At 36.1% G+C, this 19,800-nt stretch overlaps 1 protein-coding gene across 2 annotated transcripts in view; it reads right to left on the reverse strand.

The window, feature by feature from the left end:
• The window catches only part of LOC123315842 (protein sickie), a 224,497-nt gene that overhangs the window by 158,418 nt on the left and 46,279 nt on the right, over window positions 1–19,800 (reverse strand). The window contains exon 1 of one of the 2 annotated variants that reach the window (XM_044901724.1): window positions 1,246–1,430. The exons of the other annotated variant lie outside the window; for it this stretch is intronic. Coding sequence (XP_044757659.1) covers window positions 1,246–1,329 — 84 coding nt within the window. The 5' untranslated portion in view covers window positions 1,330–1,430. Of the gene's footprint in view, window positions 1–1,245; window positions 1,431–19,800 lie in introns of those variants that run through there. 2 annotated transcript variants of the gene reach the window in all.

A 19,800-nucleotide genomic window follows, 5' to 3' on the forward strand; every position in this document is an offset into this window, starting at 1 on the left:
TTAGATACGGGTTATGCGTGGGATTGTCCTTACCCTTATTTTTCGAGAATCTGAAAATCGTCCATATCTGGATTCATCAGTGAAAAGGACACTACGCCATTGATCGTACCAAATGATATGTTGCCTTGCCCATTTCAGTCATTGACGCTTATCACGTGTTAATGGAACTCCTTTTAATAGACGTCTAGAACCTAGATTCACCTCTCTCAAACGTCGTCTGATGGTTTCGATGGAAACTTGGACCCCATCTGCATTTTGAAGAGTATTCCGTAGCATTCTACACGTAGATGTAGAGTTTCTTCTCGCCGAAACTGTCATGAACCGATCCTGAGCAGGTGCTGTTTTTCGTCGCCCACCAAGCCTTGGTCTTTACAACAAGGAACCTATCTCCCTGAACCTATTCCAAAGTCGAGATATCACACTTTGGCTGGCTTGGAGCCTTTCCGCTACAACAACCTGAGTTAGGCCAACCTGTAGCATTCCGATAGCCGTATTAGCCTCAGCGTTTGTTAATTTACGTCTTGGCATTTTCAGAAAACTCGTTTCAAATCGAAGCCGTTGATAAACTGACTTCATTTCAAAATAAGAACATTCATGAAGCATATGCAAAGAACCAAACTTCAGAAAAAAGGCGACCAGATTGACGATGTCTCATACTGATTTTTATTGGATCGATTCAAGTTTTTATTGAGTTTTAAATGATTTTACAGCAATTTTCTCGAAGATTACATACTTTTAAAAACGATTGAATGCGATATCCCTAACTCTTGTGGAGCAGTTCAATTTCATTCAGTTAAACTATAATATCCTACTTCCTCAATAAAAAAAGAACAATCTCGAAAGTCAAATTATGATACAACACAGACATGCAAAATAATGCAGACGTTAGCTCTTCACCAACAAATGTAAACTTGGAGCTACATTATGACATAATGCATCACGAAACGGATCCAGATGTCCGAGTTGGAGTGAATCTTCTGATCTATTCTGGGATCAATTAGTTACTCAATTGTATCTGGGCTAAGGCAACAGGAACATTTAGTAAAATGGCAATTCAGAAAGATTTTTCATGCTCCATTTGAATATTCTTTCGGGTGTTACTTTTTGTGTAATAAGTTTCAACTGTGGAGTTTTATGGATTGGGATTTGAGCTCTTTCATTCATTCATCGAATTCAATGAGCCAAGATTCATTATTTATGGGATTTTTTGAGTCTGCTGAGTGATGTTTCATTAAATGGTCTTACCTGGACAATTGACTTCGTTTGCTTCGTGATATCGTCGGTTGAACCATGGGTCGATCTCGGCCCTCTGATACATCCGGGAAACATCGCGTCACTGTTTTTTCACTAATCGAATGTCGTTTGCTCATTGGCACAGTAGCACCCTAACCCATTGCGAAATCCTGGTTTTAGTCGTAGAGCCAGTTTCACCAAGGATAAACTAAATCAGTGAGAATTAGGGTAGTAGTCGGAAAATATTTATATTTGGGAAACTTTGAATCTGAAAATTATTGTCTGGATTTGGTTCACGGAAATATTTCCGAATGGGTAGAAGTATCTGAATTTTTTTTTTCTGATTTCACTATAACCCTTTGTTAATAAATTCTTCTTCGATGTTTATGGCCCTTATATTATATTTATGTTATGAGTGTGAGTTGATTTCAATTTAAATGTTTCTTAATCAAGCTCGTTGACCAATTTGAAGAAACACTATCGTGAAGTAAGAAGGTTTTTTATTTTTTAGGGATGAAATAGTTATAATTGGAATTGAAAGTTTGGATTTTGAGGTCAATGACATACACTTTGGGAGGAAAGGATGCTTTTGAAGTGTTATCGAAAATATACTTTTTTCTTAGGATAGTGAATGATTTGGATTGAAATTGCAATTACCGAAGCAATCAGATATACAGGGTGTGTAAAAAAATGCGAAGGATTTAGGGAGATGATTCCTGGATGAAAATAAGCAGGGGTAGTACCTATAAATTTTTTTCGGAACCGACCCCCCTTCCAAGATATAGCCTTTAGAAGGCGATGACGATTTGAGAGTTTTTAATTTTTTTTACGGGTTCTAGAAAACACTGCATCATAAAACTATATATAATATGATGCACTTAATAGATGTTACTCACAAAATTTTTTTAGATGTCAGAACATAATTATTAGGGGTTGAAAATAACAACCCCTTATGATTTTCCATCAAAAATTGTTTTTCTGGGATAGATTTTCGAAAAATAAAATTCTCTTATGGTTTTCCATTTAATTATGGAGAAAAAAAGTCTCTTTCGATACAGTCAATACTTTTCTAGGAATAAATAAAAACTTACAAGCAGTATACGAAGGTCTATGAGGTAGAGAGTTGATGCATGTATTTTATGGGGTGGTAGTTATTCAATGAAACACTCATAGGATTGAATGGGATGAATAGTGATCAGAACTGCTCGTAAGTTTTTATTTATTCCGAGAAAAGTATCGACTGTATCGAAATTTTGCAAGATACTTTTTTTCTCCAGAATTGAATGGGAAACCATAAGAGTATTTTATTTTTCGAAAATCTATCCCACGAAAACAATTTTTGAAGGAAAATCATAAAGGGTTGTTCGTTGTTATTTTCAACCCCTAATGATAAAGTTATGAGATCTAAAACAATTGTATAAGTTACATCTACTTAGTGCTTCGTGCTTCATGTTATGTATGTATAGTATAATGACTCAGTGTTTTTCAGAAACAGTAAAAAAAATTAAAAACTGTCAACTCGTCATCGCCTTCCAAAGGCTGTATCTTGGAAGGGTGGTCGATTTTGAAAAAATTTTATAGGAACTACGCCTGTTTATTTCTATCGATGAATCATCTCCCTAGGTCCTTCGAATTGACACCCTGAATGAATGACCTGTAATTGATACATTCTTTCGTTAATTAACACCCTACAAAAAAGGCATGTATTCGATATAAAAAAAAGAAATCACTCCTGAAGTGTATGTCATTGACCTCAAATCACACATAAAGATGAACATTTGAATTCATGAAGTTTAGCAATTTCATACCTCTACTGTCCTGTACAAAATAAGAAAAGGTAGATAAAAACCACATCAATAACCAAAGAATACATGCGTTTTGTGCGTTACTTGTGAGTCAACCTGTACATAAATTCCTTGAAAACCTTCAAGACGTTTTTCATTCATATGCATATATACCTACTACATTTTAACCATCCCTTATTTATGAAGCGTCCAGTGCTCAAATTTTTGACTAGGAAATGTGGGGTGGAAAAAACAACTGTATTTCCAACAAACCGAAATAGACGAGTTCGAGTTGAGGGAGAAGAAGGTAAAAACAAACTGAGAAAATCCAATCAACATGCCAACTTCATTCGGCGCTTTGAAAGGTTAAAGTGAAATTATATTATTCAACTTTCTTCCTCCCATGCAATACAAAGTCGGCAATGTGTTCACCCTTCAGTCATTGACGTGGGAATTTCATTCCAGAGATGCGGAAAAGGCACTCTCGTTTCGCAAATAAACTGGAAGAGGAAAATGGACACCCTATTTGAATGGGTGATCAACGGGAATGAATGTGAAAGATAAGGATGCGTTCTGAAATTTCCTAATTCTTAACTCTCGGCTTAACTGTAGCCTTATATGCATATATAAAATGTAGTGTATCTAGTTCTGGGGGATGTTTTGAAAACTTTTAAACCTTCACCAAATGAGGGTTCAACATACATTTTTTTAACTGCCAAAAGATTTTTTGTACACAGCGTTTCCCAGGCATTACTTCAGTAGATGATGATATTTCAGCTGGGTAGATGGTAATAAGGTATGGCGTTGGATGGGACTGAAATGTTCAGTGCGAAAAAAAGATTAATGCATTATCGACTAAAGGTTGACAAATTCCATTAGTAAACTACAGATAAACTTCTTCACAGGGAAATACAAATTATAAAAATTTCTGAAATTTTCTATTTCTAAGTTTCATAATACTAAATAAGTATCGGTTAACTTAATGAGCAAAAGATTGAGTAATTCATAGGGAAGTTCACATTTTAACGATAAAGTTTGAAAGTGAAGTCCATATTCCCCTCTTAATGGCCATAAAGTGACCCTCCTAAATCGTAGTCTCCCTAGACCATCAGAAATTCCGTTTATAGGGCCAAAGTAAATTTTCCCTCAGTTGCCGTTACTGTAGAGAACTATAATGAGTATTGAGATAATATACAACGCATTTGATCCAAACTAAATCTGAAACAGCAGAACAGTTGAAAAATTCCTGAATGTTTGACATGAAAGTTCGAGACACAGCGCTTAGCTGCCAGTCATCAATAAGACGAAACAAATGCGAAATGGAGGAGGTGGTGGATGGACCAATAAACGGACCCAAATTCAATGGGGATCACGGAGATAATTAAAAACTTGAGAGGCTCTTGGCGGAGAGAAAATATACTCAAAAATGCCACAAAAAGGACTACAGATCCGAACATCAACCCAGTAGGAGAAAAATTGCTGAAGTCATATTGTTTGATAGAGTTGGAAAAGAATAATTTCCCACAAGACTACAGACCGATGAGTCTACCGTCGGCTCTTGGAAAAGTAGACTAACAGACCAAATAATAGGATACATGACTGCAACAAAACAAGCAACGCAACGTGCCTTGTATTATAAGACTTTGCCAGAGCATTTTACAGGGTATCGGAAAGTACTGATATTCACAATTTTCTTTTTGCTAGAAAATAGTAATAACAGTTAGTCTACGGCTTACTGCATAAAACTATGTCAATGCTTCATTAACGCAGTCCACAAGAATTGGGCATTCACGAACTTCTTCACGCTGACAATGCATATATTAACATAAGTAAGAAATCTGAATTATACGTGGAGAGAAGCCATAGTTCCAAACTTCATTAAGACCGCAAGATGGAACATTGTTCATTTCATCACGAACACGTTCCTTATTCATTAACAATTCCAGGACTTCATTCAGTCCTACACGAATGCCTTCAAAAATTGAATGGCAGAAAGAAAAAAGAAAAAATAGTGGAACATAATTCGAACAAAGCGTAATAATGGTATGTCGGAACCTGATGAAATGTGACAGGCTGGATAAACAAAGGCATAAATATATGTGGAAAGGCGAAGAGTAGCTCATTTGGTTGCACTGAATACTCACGCTTATTTATTCATAATGTGTAAAAGTGTTGACTTTTTTGTCAATATTTCTACTTGGATTCTTTCCTAGAAATGAGGACAAAACATCGCTCTCGTTCTTTCAGCGTTTAAACAATTCGTTCTTGCTATAGCAGTGTGTACAGAGTGGGCAAATTTCGATGTTTTAGCACTACAATTTTTGAACCAGAGGAGATACACAAAATCTGATACCCCATTCTCGTTCTCTTTTTCTGAGAAACTAACAATAGTAGTATTCATTTTTGGCCACTTTCTTTTGTTTTTGAGTTATAAGGAAAAATTGGAAAAATGGGTATATCGAAATAAATTTATATCTCCGCTAATACTGATGATAGAGCTCTGAAATTGAAACATTATACAGGCACTTTTTTACGTAGAATCCAGTGGCGTGCTCGCCTTTTCAGCAGGATTTTTAATTACGAAGCTATGACCCAAAGTTATGTTTTTTTAAATGGTAACACTAGTTTTCTGTGCAATTTTTTGAAAGCTTAATTTTTACTGATTTCAAAAATATATAACATCATATGGTTCGTATCAATATAAATAATAGAAAATGGTCAAAAACCTTTTTTCTCAATATTTCTATGGTTTCAACTTTTGATGAGCATAGAAAAATATAGCATAGTATGATTACCACTGTCTCCTTCTATATGTGTCCTTTCATTATTATGAAAATTTATGAAATATATCTTGATTCAAATTTTGTGAAAATTGGTAAAAAGCATAGAAAGAATAACATTGCCGGAAGGAGACTGCTTTTGTTATAAGAAACTCTATTTTTCTGTGCTCGTCAAAAGTTGAAACCATAGAAATATTGGGAATAAGTGTTTTTGACCATTTTATATTATTTATATTGATATAAACCATATGATGTTATATATTTTTGAAATCAGTAAAAATTGAGCTTTCAAAACATTTCACAGAAATCTAATGTTCCCATTTAAAAAAACATAACTTTGGGTCATAGCTTCGTAATTAAAAATCCTGCTAAAAAGGCGGGCACGCCACTAGATTCTACGTAAGAAAGTGCCTGTATAATGTTTCAATTTCAGAGCTCTATCATCAGTATTAGCGGAGATATAAATTTATTTCGATATCGATTTTTCCAATTTTTGCTTATAACTCCAAAACAAAAGAAAGTGGCCAAAAATCACTACTACTATTGTAAGTTTCTTAGAAAAAGAGAACGAGAATGGGGTATCAGATTTTGTCTATCTCCTCTAGTTTGAAAGCTGTAGTGCTAAAACATCGAAATTTGCCCATCCTGTACAACATACATTACAACTTGACTGATACAGGATTATTAACTAGCGATGTTTTAGGACCCAATTCAAGGGATATTAGATACTGAATATCTCAGAAATTCTTTGATTCGATGTTTATTCAGAAACTGGGAATAATATTTCTCAAAATTCAGTGGGTTCGTCTTGTGTTACTGATGCCAACACTCTTCGCATGGCAGCTTTCACCTGAATAATTGTTGTTCTGTCAACGCTTGAGTTGTGCGTGCCGAAAGTTGATCTTAAAAAAATTCAGAAGAACGCCCCATCGAAAGAGAGTAGATGGTTTCGGTCTCATTTCACCCCGTCAGAGCAACACAACTCTCACTTCGATGGGAGTGTGATTTTTATACCGAATATTGTGAGAAGGAAAAAATTCCGTTTTTTAATGAAAAAATATCCTTCAATAGAAAAATAGCTAATTGATCATTTATACCGAGAGACAGAGTTTCTTTACTGAGATTTTATCTACGTTGGTCAGTTCGTATATTACAAACATTTCCTTGGATTCCTCTGTAATGTCCCCCCCTAAATCCGTTAGTATTTTTCTGTCAATCGAATTCTACCTTTTTTCCAAAGAAATTTTGAAGACTGAAATTTTGGCTGAATACTGCCAAGTAGGTAGAGAGACCTCATAAAAAATATGAAAAAGAGGTGAACAGTGTAGGCAAATTAGATACCACATTGAAGAAGTTTCTTTCTTGAGCAGAATTATATAGCTGTCCCATGTAGATAACATAATATTGGCGACAAGACTTTAAACGCATCGAATTAATGGTTTGTTGAGACTTAAATGTTTTTGATATTTCTTCACACTGATCTTTTTCGAGATTTATTTTTGTGTCAACCCTCGACTCCTCGACAAAATAAAGCTTAGATAAAATAATTCCGAAAAAGATAAGTACACTTAAAAATTCTCGTAAAAATTCCTCTAGACCGAACAGTTGCACTGAGGTCGAAGAAAATTCGAAATTTATTACTGAAAGAGCTGCTCTTTCACTTTTAGCTCTGCGATGATTTTTCTGTAGCATAAGCATGTCGAATTAATGGTTTGTTGGGACTATAATGGTTTTGATATTTTTTCATACTGGTATTTCCCAAGATGAGTCTATTTTCGTATCAACCCTTGACACAATAAGGGTCAATTAGTTTGAAGCCATGGCCTGCAGATTACAATTCTGTATTTCTATGAGTCGTCTAATGTACGTTTAATTATTGATCCTCATGTACCCACGCTCTTTAAAAAAAGAGTCGAATTTATTGCAGCAGTTTTTTTTTGGAATCCTAGGGATAATCTGAATGCACAATCTCCATTAAAGAAAGACAAACTGTTCCAATTTCATTTCCGGCCTTAATTGACTGCGATTAATTATTTGGGAGCAGTTTATTCCAAACTTTCAGCCCTTACCTTCTCAGCAAGATAGATCGCCGCCTGCATAACGGGAATTTGTAAGAGCATCCCGATGGAATTTGAACCTTTTCTCTTTCACAAAGAATACGCTCGTGAACCTTTCAGCAAACTCTTCCTAAGCCCCAGTCATGGAATCAATTGAACGGTTAATCAATATCGCTGACAGAAAACCAATTAATTAAGTTCTCGACAAATTGCGGAAAGCACTCATTTGCGCTCGTAATCCTGGCGTCGCCATTGTTGAAAAATGGTCGCTGTTTCTTGATTAATCGACTCTCAATATTTGGATCCAACGTTGTCATAAAGTGCTGTAGACTTGTCGAGAAGTAAAAATTATGCGTTCCATGGCTAAAAATGGCCATGCTCCATTCTCGGTTTGGAATATTCAGCGCTACACTGTACTGATGAGGGACAATGATCCCAGTTGCGTTTCGATGTTTTGATTTCTCTGGGATTTCCTAAGTCCGTTCATGACTAGCTCGCATTATTGGAACAACAATTCTACAAAATTGTTGTTTCCAGTTTGATAAGCCCTACGCGTAGTTTTTTTTTGGGAGACAATTATTATCATTTCTTGATCGCTGAAATGAAGAGATTGTTTGTGGAGCTTCAACGAAAATTAGGATTTTTTCTCGAACTCTTTACATTCCGATTTTGGGAAAAACATTTTTAGCAGCTGTCAAAGGAAGCCTGACTAACCAAGTAGGCGCGTGTCAAAGAAACAATTGTTATTGTTCAATGAAGTCTTCATCATTTATAGAGAAAAAAGAGTAACATATAAAAAGCAATATAGTCTGAATTTGTTTTTCCAAGTCAATTTTTTTATTTGAAGGTGTTGAAGCACCATTTCTAATCCAGAATATTGTAGAAGTTTATATTTCCACCCTTTAATATTTCGGAACCATAGAAAATGTGAATGAGACTTTTAGAAAAAGTAACATATAGAGGAAATTTAATAAAAACTTCAAAAGGTAGTTAGCTGGCATGGAAATAGAAATTATATAGAGAACCCTGTCGATTTTAGTTGATGCACCATTTCCTCCAAGTAAAAAGAGAATATATTTGTGAGAACCCAAGACATGACATGACAACTGTTAGCCCCGTTGATGCGAAACATTCTAGAGTATATATGGCTTATCTCATCTCCTAGAGAATTTTCCGAAGAATGCCTACTTATTGCTGGTTTACTCTGAGACTAACATGCAAAAGCAAGTGCAAAAGTTTTTGAGAATATAAGATATTTAAATGGTCCTTGAATAATCCGAAACCAAAACTGTTGTGGGATATGTTAATTGTTAGTCGAGTTGTCAGTTGACCATCTGACATAATTACTAAAATGCACGATAAATGTAGGTTCAAACGGATTTGAATAATAGAAGATGATTGGATAATTCAAAATATATCAAAACAAATTGCTTCTAAAAACTGACATATCCTTTGATGTGAATAAAGAACCAACTGAGAAAATACTAAGTGATTAATTCGATTAGATATGGACGATCAGCTTTGAAGGACTTCGATCCACTAATAGCATAAGGAGATAGAAGCCTAGCGCTCACTTCAATTTTAGATCCAGCTGCTCGAATGTTTCGAAACGGAATAAGCAGAAAGCAAATCATACGGAAATTCCAGTGGGAGTCTTCCAAGAAAGTGTAATTGATACAAAAAACGTGCAGCAATCGGCGAGTCTTGGATGGAAACAGAAAGCACATGGTAATTTTTATAGCCACTTTTGCATTAAGCACAGCTTCTATACTCTACTCGACGGACGTGTTCTCGGAATGGGCATAGAGTGGTTCAGACTTGCAGAATAATGCCGAAAGCAAAACATTTACGAGTATATATACACTGAGATAAAAATCGCATCCAATTGGTGGAATTTTCCTCGGAATTTTCTGAACAAACTTGAAGGCACATATAGGTAACTACTAATAGAAAGGATTGAAATATCTTTTATATGAATTGGTTTGTAATGGCCTTGAGATTAATAATGCTCTGTTTTCATCCTTATTCAGCAGTATAAGGTCAGGTCTATTTTGAGTTATTTTCTGATCTGTGAGCAACGGTAGAGCTTGTGATGATGATTTTCCAATACAAAATCTGGATGGTAAGTTTATTCACCGTGTCCCTCGGTGATGTATTAGATGGTTTCATCTGTCCCACAGCCACAACGAGAGCTATCATTCGCCAGTGAGGTAACTTTGGCAACATTCTTCATATAGTTCCTTGTAGGAACCACTTGATCCTGGGTGGCAAGCATTGATGATGACTCGGATGATGATAAAACCCTCTGTCTAAGAAAACAACTTTCCGGAAGTGAAAGAATAGTTGTGTAATCATAGATGTCTCTGCATTTTGCTTTCTGCTAAGTCTTCGAAGATTATAAAATGGTGTTGTTGCAGATTAAATGCAGTTGAACTATCACTTATCAGCATCACAAACTACTCGATGAAATTCTAATGAAACGTCTTTCTTCGGAAAATATTCTCCAAGCCCTTCAATTTCTTTAAACATACAAAAAATCAGGAATTTTTCAACCCACAAGATGTCATGGCAGCTCTGTTCGTTTTATTGTGCTTTAAGGGGGATGTAAATGATGTTTCTTCAGCATTCTTCCTGTTTTTCTCTGTAGGACTACTAAATCGGTGGTGGTCAAAGAGATGATACCGAATGAGTAGCTCAGCGTAGGTATTAATAGCTTTGACAAGACAGTGAACTCCTCTGTCAATTCTCTCTTCATCTGGCTTTGATAGATAGATATATACTTCTACATATTTCCTTTCTCTAATGCTTCGGTTTCTGCACCTCTTTTGAGTCTTCTATTTTGCCGCCCATTATATTGGGAAGACGACCTTTTTCAGTTCAAACCTCATTTTGATATCCTATGATTAATATTATATTCAATCCCTTGATTATTAACTTGAACTGGTTGTTCTTATTATTCATTATAATTGGGACTTTCTCGTCACTCTAAATTTACCTTCATTTTTGAAACTCAAACTTCTCCTTAGGGTGGGTCTACCCATGTCACCGGTATTATACCTTTTTATAGATTCTTCAAACCAAATGTGTACAATCCACAACTGATGAATTTCATATGGATTCTGACAAAATAACAAACATTTATCGAATGATTATTTATGTTTGTCGATGTTTCCCACATCATCAAACCCGCAGATCCCTAAATCAAGCGCATATGTTCGAATTTTTTCTATTGCACGATCATAATTTACCCGCTTGCACCCCCGAGTTCATCGATTCGGATTATTTTCACGATATCACATGACTTTTGGTGGGTGAATTATGAGAAACGCCAGTCTTGTCGAAGGGTCCTCGACTTGTATAACGAGGAACTCGACAGGTATGAATTTTATGGAAATAATTCACGTGAGCATTCGCCACTCTTTTGGAGTGTCCCATTTATAAAAACTTCTTCCCCCTGGTTCCAGATGTTGAGGGCGTTTGGAAGAATAAGGAGGCAGTTTTGCTCCTCCTTGCTGTGAATACTTGCGCCATCGGGATAGAAACTCTGAACATATCTTGGTGTGACGCTGTTAGAACATTATGTTTCTTTAGGTTAGATTGCCTCTCTAATAGTGAAGATTTTATTTTGATTCATAGTACAATAATTATTTTAGCGATGTTTTCATTTCATTATTGGGATTACAGATTGAATGAACAGATCTTTCGAAGTATTATTGGCTACAAGATCTACCCCTTCTACACAAGATCGGTTTCTGGTTGGGTTTCTGACTGTGTTTACACGTAGAGCCTTTGAGTACCTACTTATCGAATTATGCAACAACGGCTTTTTAACGCTTCTTTGATTCCGATTGAAAGAGTTCATCGAAGTCTTCAAGATGATAATCTACATCAGGGGTGCTCAAACTGTCGATCGCGTGAGATTTTTGAGTCGATCTCGTAGAAAATAAGCCGATTCTGATCTACAGGGTGAATCTTTGACTTGTACGAATATTTTAACGGTAACGTTGAGGTCAAAAGAAACACTTTTTTCCCTTACCATTTTTTCCGAATCGGCTCGGTTCAAAAGATACAGGATGATGAAGAACTATAAAAAAATGTTACTTTTCTCTCGTATAATGCGCCGTTTTAGAGTAATTTGATGTTCAAAAATTAAAAAGTATCTGTGAAATTTGAAAATTGGGTACTTTGGCTGAAGACAACTCTTAAAAGATCCACAGATGTGTAGAGTCACAGATTGAGCTAGTTATTCTGATAAATAATTTCCTACATTACATATACTTGCAGTTTCCCAAAGTAAATCGATAAGAGTCTCATAATATTGAAGAAGATCGCACGCGATTCAAGTCTAAACACCCCTGGTCTGATCTACATTCTTGACGACTTTTGAGAAGGTTTTCACGTGAATTGAAGCGGTAAATGGAGGTCTGTATTGTTCACAGATGAGTTGAGATATGGACGGTTTTGGGTTGGTTGTCGTGTTCGGGTATGGACCCATCCTCTGTTGTCCAGAAATCGTAGAGCAGTTCAGGAGTTCATTCGTTCAGAGGTGGTGCAGTTACTGTTTGGTAGGGCATTTTTTCTTCAAGGGACTTAAATAATTGTTGGTGCTTGATGGTACCATGAATGCCCACACAGCAAGTCCGACAATATTATTATTTAGCTTCATGCTGCAGTTGGGTCAAATTTCTAATTTTCGGACCCATCATCTCGCCCATCATGAGAGAATTTTCGATGAAGCTCTGGGAATTTATGGTATACCGGATTTCTTCCTACTCCTCGATGGCCAGAATGCCAGGCCCCAATCCCATTGAACACGCTTCGGATCAGCAGAGCTTTGGATTCTCATCAACCACCTCCACATACGCTTCAACAACTCAGACTTTTACCCAAGTTTTTACCGCAACTTTGGAGAGAACTTGATCAAGGGTACTTTAAAAATCTGATCGAAAGTACGCAAAAGGCGTTGTCCGCCTGTACTTGATTTAAGAGGGCTCCACACTCTTTACTGATCTTTATTTTTAAAATTTTTTGAGTGGACTTATTTTTTCACAACAAATACTAAAAATAAAGCTTCAACTGGAAGTGTGAAACTTATATAGAAAGAGGCAAGAGAATGAGTTAGATAGGTGAATTAACATTTAGATTCCTCATATCTGAAAAATTGGTGGAAATTATGGAATCTTTTGAATCAGTCTCAAAATTCCTGAGCTACTGAGCTTCCTTAACTATTGTGAAGCAGTATCGAGAAATACCTTGAAATCTCTGTACCCAACCCAACCCATTATCAGAATAATAACACCTAAACTCCGAACCAAATAAAATAATTGCAGATGAACGTGAAATCCCCAAGACACTCCATGAATCATTCGTACTCGTGAAATACTATTTCTAGAATGACCCAACTTGTTTATTTTCGAAGACGCAACTCCTAGTTAGTGAACCAGATCCACTTAAAACCATTGGCATTCCGCTTTCATAACACGACGATAATTTTCAGTTTCATTTTTCCCAAGCAAATCCAACAAATTACCATTTATCAGGGTAATCCTCCCCAACATTTCATAATCGTCATTTAAGAACCAAAACGTCACGGCGTTAATCCCTGAAGACGGCACCTTTGTCGCGAAACTTGCGCGCACACGTGAACACCGCGAAACACGGGCAGCCGTCACAACAAACTTTTTCGAAAGTCACCGATCACTCCCGAGCCTTTCGGTCTTTCCGATCCCCCGACGCTTCCGGCTGAGGCGTCTGGAATGCATCGTTCAGAAGACGGCGGACGGGACGTTACTATTCCGGCGGTTCCACGGCACGGCGCCAAGCACGCGCACGCACGCGCAGCCCCGACACTTGTGACAGCAGCGTCGCGGCGATCTTGTGTGTGATTGCTCCTTCCGCCTCACCTGGAGATAATGGGGCACGACTTCCCCTTGCATCGAGGAATTTTGATCATTTCCAACTGCGGTTAGTTTATACTTCGAACATGCATTTTCTACATGACGTGGGGAAAGAAGTTGGGCCTTGGTTGGACTAAAATAGATATGTGGAATTCTGTGAAGATTACTGTTAATTGATCAATATTCGGAAATTAGTTTCCTTAGAATCTCTTTCGGTTGTATTCGAAGGAAGAAAAGCTATCTACATATTTTTTCCTTCAACGACGACTGAATCTGAATCTGAAATATTCCTATGTTTAAAATACGAGAATGTATTATATCTAGTTAGCCTGACCATTTCCATGCATAAAAAAATATTGCATTACCATAGCAACGAAAAATAACTCATTAAGTGACAGTGTGAAGTTTGAGTTCAAAAAAGTAAACCAGAGTTACGCAATAAATTGAAAGAAAGAAGATGTCCACCGAAATTGTGAAAATCGAAGCCATCGTTAAGTATTTAAAAGGGTTAAGAGGTAAGCAGATTCACGAAGATAGATCCTTGGTGATCAATGTCCTTCGTATGCGACCGTGAAAAATTGGACTGCAAGCTTCAAAAGAGGTAAATTTTCCATTGAAGATGATGACCGATCGGAAAGACCAGTTTTTGTGTCAGTCCCCGAAAATATCGATGCAGTTGATGACATGATTTTATCAGACCGTCGAATTGGGCTTAAACGGATATCAGAAGCACTGAATATTTCATACGAACGCTTTCTTCATATAGTTCACGTCAATTTGGATATGAGAAAAATTGCTGCAAAATAGATCCCCAAATGTTTGAATGTTGACCAAAAGCGTGCAAGGGTAGAAGCATCGCGTTCGATCTGTGCTCGATTTGAAAACGATGCGTAGACTTCTTAAACCGAATTGTTACTATGGATGAGACTTGGGTACATTTCCACGATCCAGAAACAAAGCAACAATCGATTAAATGGCGACACTCTGGTTCTCCAAGACCTAAGAAGTGTCCAAAAATCTGCTGGAAAAGTTCTTGCTTCAGTTTTTTGGTATTGCCATGGAGTAATCATGATTGATTTTTTGGATAAGGGTAAAACAATATCCGGAGATTACTATCCGACATTACTGACCACTCTAAGGGAAGAAATCAAAGAGAAAAGACGCGGAAAGCTGTGTGCAGCGCCCCTGCACACAAATCTCATGTTGCCATGCAAAAAATTCGTGGTTTTGGGTTTGAATTACTGGAATACCCCCCTCATTCACCAGATTTGATGGCTCCATCCGACTATCATCTCTTTACTCAATTAAATAAAGTTTAACAGGTCGTATTTTTTCCAACGAGGAGGTAATAAAATCTGTGGAGGTCTGGTTTGCAGAGCAAGAAGAAAAATTTGTTGAAAGGTCTAGAAACGTTGCAGATTCGATGTAATAAATGTATCCAATTGAGAGGAGAATACGTTGAGTAATAAAATATTTTGACATTGAAATTTTGTTTGGTTCTATAACTACAGCTAAGAATTTTTTAATATGTCCTCGTAGTTCAGCAACTCACCATGTATACTGCTCCACAAAAGTGGAGAAAGTTCAGGAATTCTGAGACCGTTTCAAAAATTTCCTTTTTTATCACTAATTCTTCAAATATGAGGAATCTGAATGTTTATTAACTTATTTAACTAATCCTTTTTCCCATTTCTCCATATATCTATGGGAGATGATTCCCCATATAAGCTGCTGGTGCCTTATATTGGTCTTTACTGAGCCCACAGAAAGGCTCAAGTCCAGCAGGTGTTGACCTTGATGTTTTTTTTGCAAGTTCATTGGCTTTTTCAATTCCTTCAATACCACAATATCCTGGTAACCATACTCATACCATTCCATAGTCATTTTATTGCCTCTGGCCAGTTGCTTTATGGTAATACGGCACTCCCATGTCAGCAGAGATATCTGGCAGTGTGATTCCAGGGACCTCAGCCTGGAGCGATGGAAGAGCCGGGAAACTGCGCTTTCACTAACTTGAAGAAATTCTCAACATCTCATTACCTCCATCATACCAGTAGCCTCGATCATACCAAGAGCCTTCATCCGCACTATATTTATGTCTAGGCATTATTGTAAACCAAATTATGAATCGAAGTTGATTGTGAAAACGTTAAACTATAACTGATCCAAAAGTCTCAGAAACGCAGACGATAAGAACTTGCCTGAATCTGAAAATTTGATCAAACAGGGAGCAAAAAAACATTCAGATATAAGAAAGTAAACATTTGTTTTTTCAAGAAATGTCATGAGTGAATATTTGGTGCACAAGAATCTGCAACTTCTCTGAATTTCTCATATTTTTTATTATAATAAAAGATCATCCACAACCAACATGATAAAAGGTTTTGATGGGGCGTATAACAACAATACAACTACTAACTACTACCTTTGAGTATTCATTAATATTCAAGGCTACTACTTTTTGTTTCCTAAGAATATTTACTGATACCAGATAATTAGTAAATTTCCTTATGATCGTGGTGGTGATGAATGATGAAGAGCAGAAATTTTAACTCCTTTATGCTTTAACACGTCTTTGGATGTTCCGAAACTAGTTTCTAAACGAAACGCCCAAAGGACTGATTTATTGCCAGTTGAGTTCCACTCCTTAATTCAATTTACGGTACAATTTTTCTGTCACTGAACCAAAACAAGGGAGATTTACTTCGAAACAACATTTGTCAACAAAACATCCGGCGTCTGAATTTTGAGGGCTATTTTAAGAACACAAACTTGTCGATCCCCCAGCCCATTCCTAGTATGATTTAAATTACAGATCTCTTCAAGCATCACCTTCGGATCTATAAATACAATATTTCTAGCTACAGATAATGTTGCATTTCATATTAAGAATACCCTGACCGACAGGTAGAGCAAACAAAACGATAGTTATGGTTAGCTCGTCAAGGAATGATAAATATAGTTTATCTGAGTCAACAAAAATTCTGGAAATATAGCAGGAAATACGTGTATATAAACTAAATAGAATACAGTTAGATCATTTCGATGGTGCATCATTTGAATTCAGTAGGGAAAATAATTCAAGATATTTTGTAAATATAATTTCTTCGACCAAATTTTGGACCGCAATTATAAGTAGTGCTTTATTAGAATAGAATATTTTTTATTTCACAAATCATCGACATACATTCACGTATTATGAAGCAAAGGAGAGGAAAACAAGTCAAAATAAGAACAAAATGAACATAACAACTAAAAAGAATAATATATATTCATTATACATTTCATCTTCGCTGCATCATATAACCTGAGAAATACAAGAACAATATACATTCATTCTACAACTGACTACGATCATTTCGAAATTCGAGTATTGAATATTTATGTTTCCCAATTGACGATAATTGTAAAATTTGTTTTATGTCCAAAACCGTTCTATAAGTAACCCCCAACCAAAGAAGTCTTTTTACCATTTTTTTCATTGATTATATTTTTCATAGCTTTCTCTTGATAGAAGAGGTTCTTGATGTATCCTCTATGAATGAACTGTTAAAACCTAAACAAAAGACTACTACTGAGATAACCTCGCTTCGCTCTATGGAGGGTAGAGACCATACCCTCCATAGAAGAGAAATACGGTCATTACGAAAAATAATGCTTTTCCCCAATGGTTGCAAAAATAACTATTAAAACATCCTCGATAGTGTTGAACGAAAATGTCAACTATGGATATACCTTGTGTGAATTTATGCAGCTCTAAATAACAAATGACAATAATCAGGTCACGAAACTTGACCAAAACTTCTGTCAAAACAAATAACAAGACGAACGATACTATGTGTATGTTCTGTTTCACTCATTCATCTTTGATTCAGTTATTTATAATTATAACAGAGGTTTATATAGAAAAGATAGTTGATTTATTATTATGTTATCATTTATGCAGACGAAATTAACAATTAACTTGACTTACCTATGTTCATGATAAATCAATTATCTTTACTATTCATTCATCATTTTCATTCATTCTGTTATCCGATCTTCGATTAATAAGATGTGAACTGAACAGAATAAGAGGGTTGGTTTCGTTTCATACAATAGGTTTATTATTGAAAATACCCAAGGAGCCCATCTCTACCTTCGCATTTCACGGAAACGACACGACACAAAAATCTATATAAAAACTATAGGAAGTCTGATGGAGAACGTCATCTTGACGGGTTTCCGAAAGCCATCGCGAATGCCTTCCTGATAGGAACACCACGGAACATGTTTCTAACAAGGTAATTAATGTCTTCCTGCGGAATAACGTTACTTGGGCTGCTTTCATTTAAGCCACCGGAGCTATTAGGGAGGTGTGAATTGACTTATTATACTTTAGCTTATGTTTTTTTCATATTTAGCAAGGGGATTTGACATTCAAACGTCAAGTACTTAAATGAACTTCCAAATCTGGGAACAGACATATACTCTAACATAATCGTTTCTGCAGTTGAAATAGGACAATAAGACAAAAACATTTAAAGTGAAAATTTGTCTGCAACTCTTGAAAACTATGCAATTAGGCGCTAATTGTGTTGAATATTAAATTAAGCTACGTTTAATTGAGAACAAAAATAGTTTTTACACAATTTTGCTAAAGTGGTTCTATACCCACATGTTCTTTAAAAGTATCCTGTGAAAAATTGCTCCCAGAAAGATAAATCGAAATTTTTCCAAATAATCTGTAAATTTACTACTTTCAGAGCCCCTGCAACTATAGAAGTGTTTATTTTTGCAAGATTATGTATGAAACCAATTTAATGTAGATCATTTCATGAAAAAACATGCGCTAAACCTCATAGTTTCGCAGTGTTAAAGTGCATACTTGCTCCCTTATATACCTTCTGGGCTGGTTTGAATTCGATGCAGTGTTGATGATTGAAACGTTCTAATCTGTAGATATCACCACCTGCATAAATGACTAGGTAATTGGAGATTTCCATGGAACGTGATGCTACGCTGCTAGAAGGGCTTCCTAGATTCTAATTACTCGACAGTAATCTAAAAATCGGTACTCACTTTGAATTTATACACATAAGAAGGGAATCTTATAGACTATGCAGGGTGATTTCTGATCAAGCACTACGTGAGGAGTCAGAAAGAGGCACTCAAACCCATCTTATGCTTGCTGTGTTTCCTTAAAAACACAGATTTTGAAGATATTTTGCAAGCTTTTTGACTTTGAGAGACTCAAGGGAATCTAAAAGCTACAATCAAGAAGAAACAGGACCGTACTTGATCATTGATTCTTTACGTCAGGGTGAAACGTCCCAGTTTCGTGAAGATAATAATAAAAATGCTGAAGAAATCAAAATCGCAGGAATTTTCTGTATGGAATAGAGCCATCTGAAACTCGAAATATCTCGATTTTGACATTAGAAATCGAACAAATCTCTATAATATTCTCGAAATAATAGACTGATTTCAATGAAATTCAAAACTGTCATCATGAATAAGGTGTTAGAAAATAATTTCGAGGTAGGGGAGCATTTGTGAGCCCATCATGAATAGTTTTACTGCGGAAAAACCACTTGAATTTTTTTTTCTAGAAATTCGACTTGTTTTTAGAACATTTCTTTCTCTATTTAAATTTATAGTTTTCTCGAAAAGTGCAAAATATTTGTCGCATAACATACTCAGACAAATTTTTTTTAAAGTGTATTGTACAGGAAAAACTACAGGAATCTGGACATCGTATCTAGAAAACCAATATTTCTCAGCGTTATTTTTATTTCAGGACTCACGAGGGGACAACCCCAGTTCCCTGCCTGTAAGGAAAAACTTACCCCAAAATATAGTTGCATAAGAACGCCCACCGGATAAAGGCGTTGCAGCTGTCAGTAATTATCACCTATCCTATTTACGTTTTCTGGGTATATTCCATGTTTCTTCGTCAAGCCACAAAACATTTAATGAACATATAGATCTCAAGAGGGTTTCTTCAGGCATCCTGAAAAACTTATTGACGAACTGAGTTTAACAGGACAAAATTACCAATGGACATTTC

Source organism: Coccinella septempunctata, chromosome 6 (genome assembly GCF_907165205.1).
Source record: "Coccinella septempunctata chromosome 6, icCocSept1.1, whole genome shotgun sequence".
Classification (NCBI taxonomy): Eukaryota; Metazoa; Arthropoda; class Insecta; order Coleoptera; family Coccinellidae; genus Coccinella; species Coccinella septempunctata.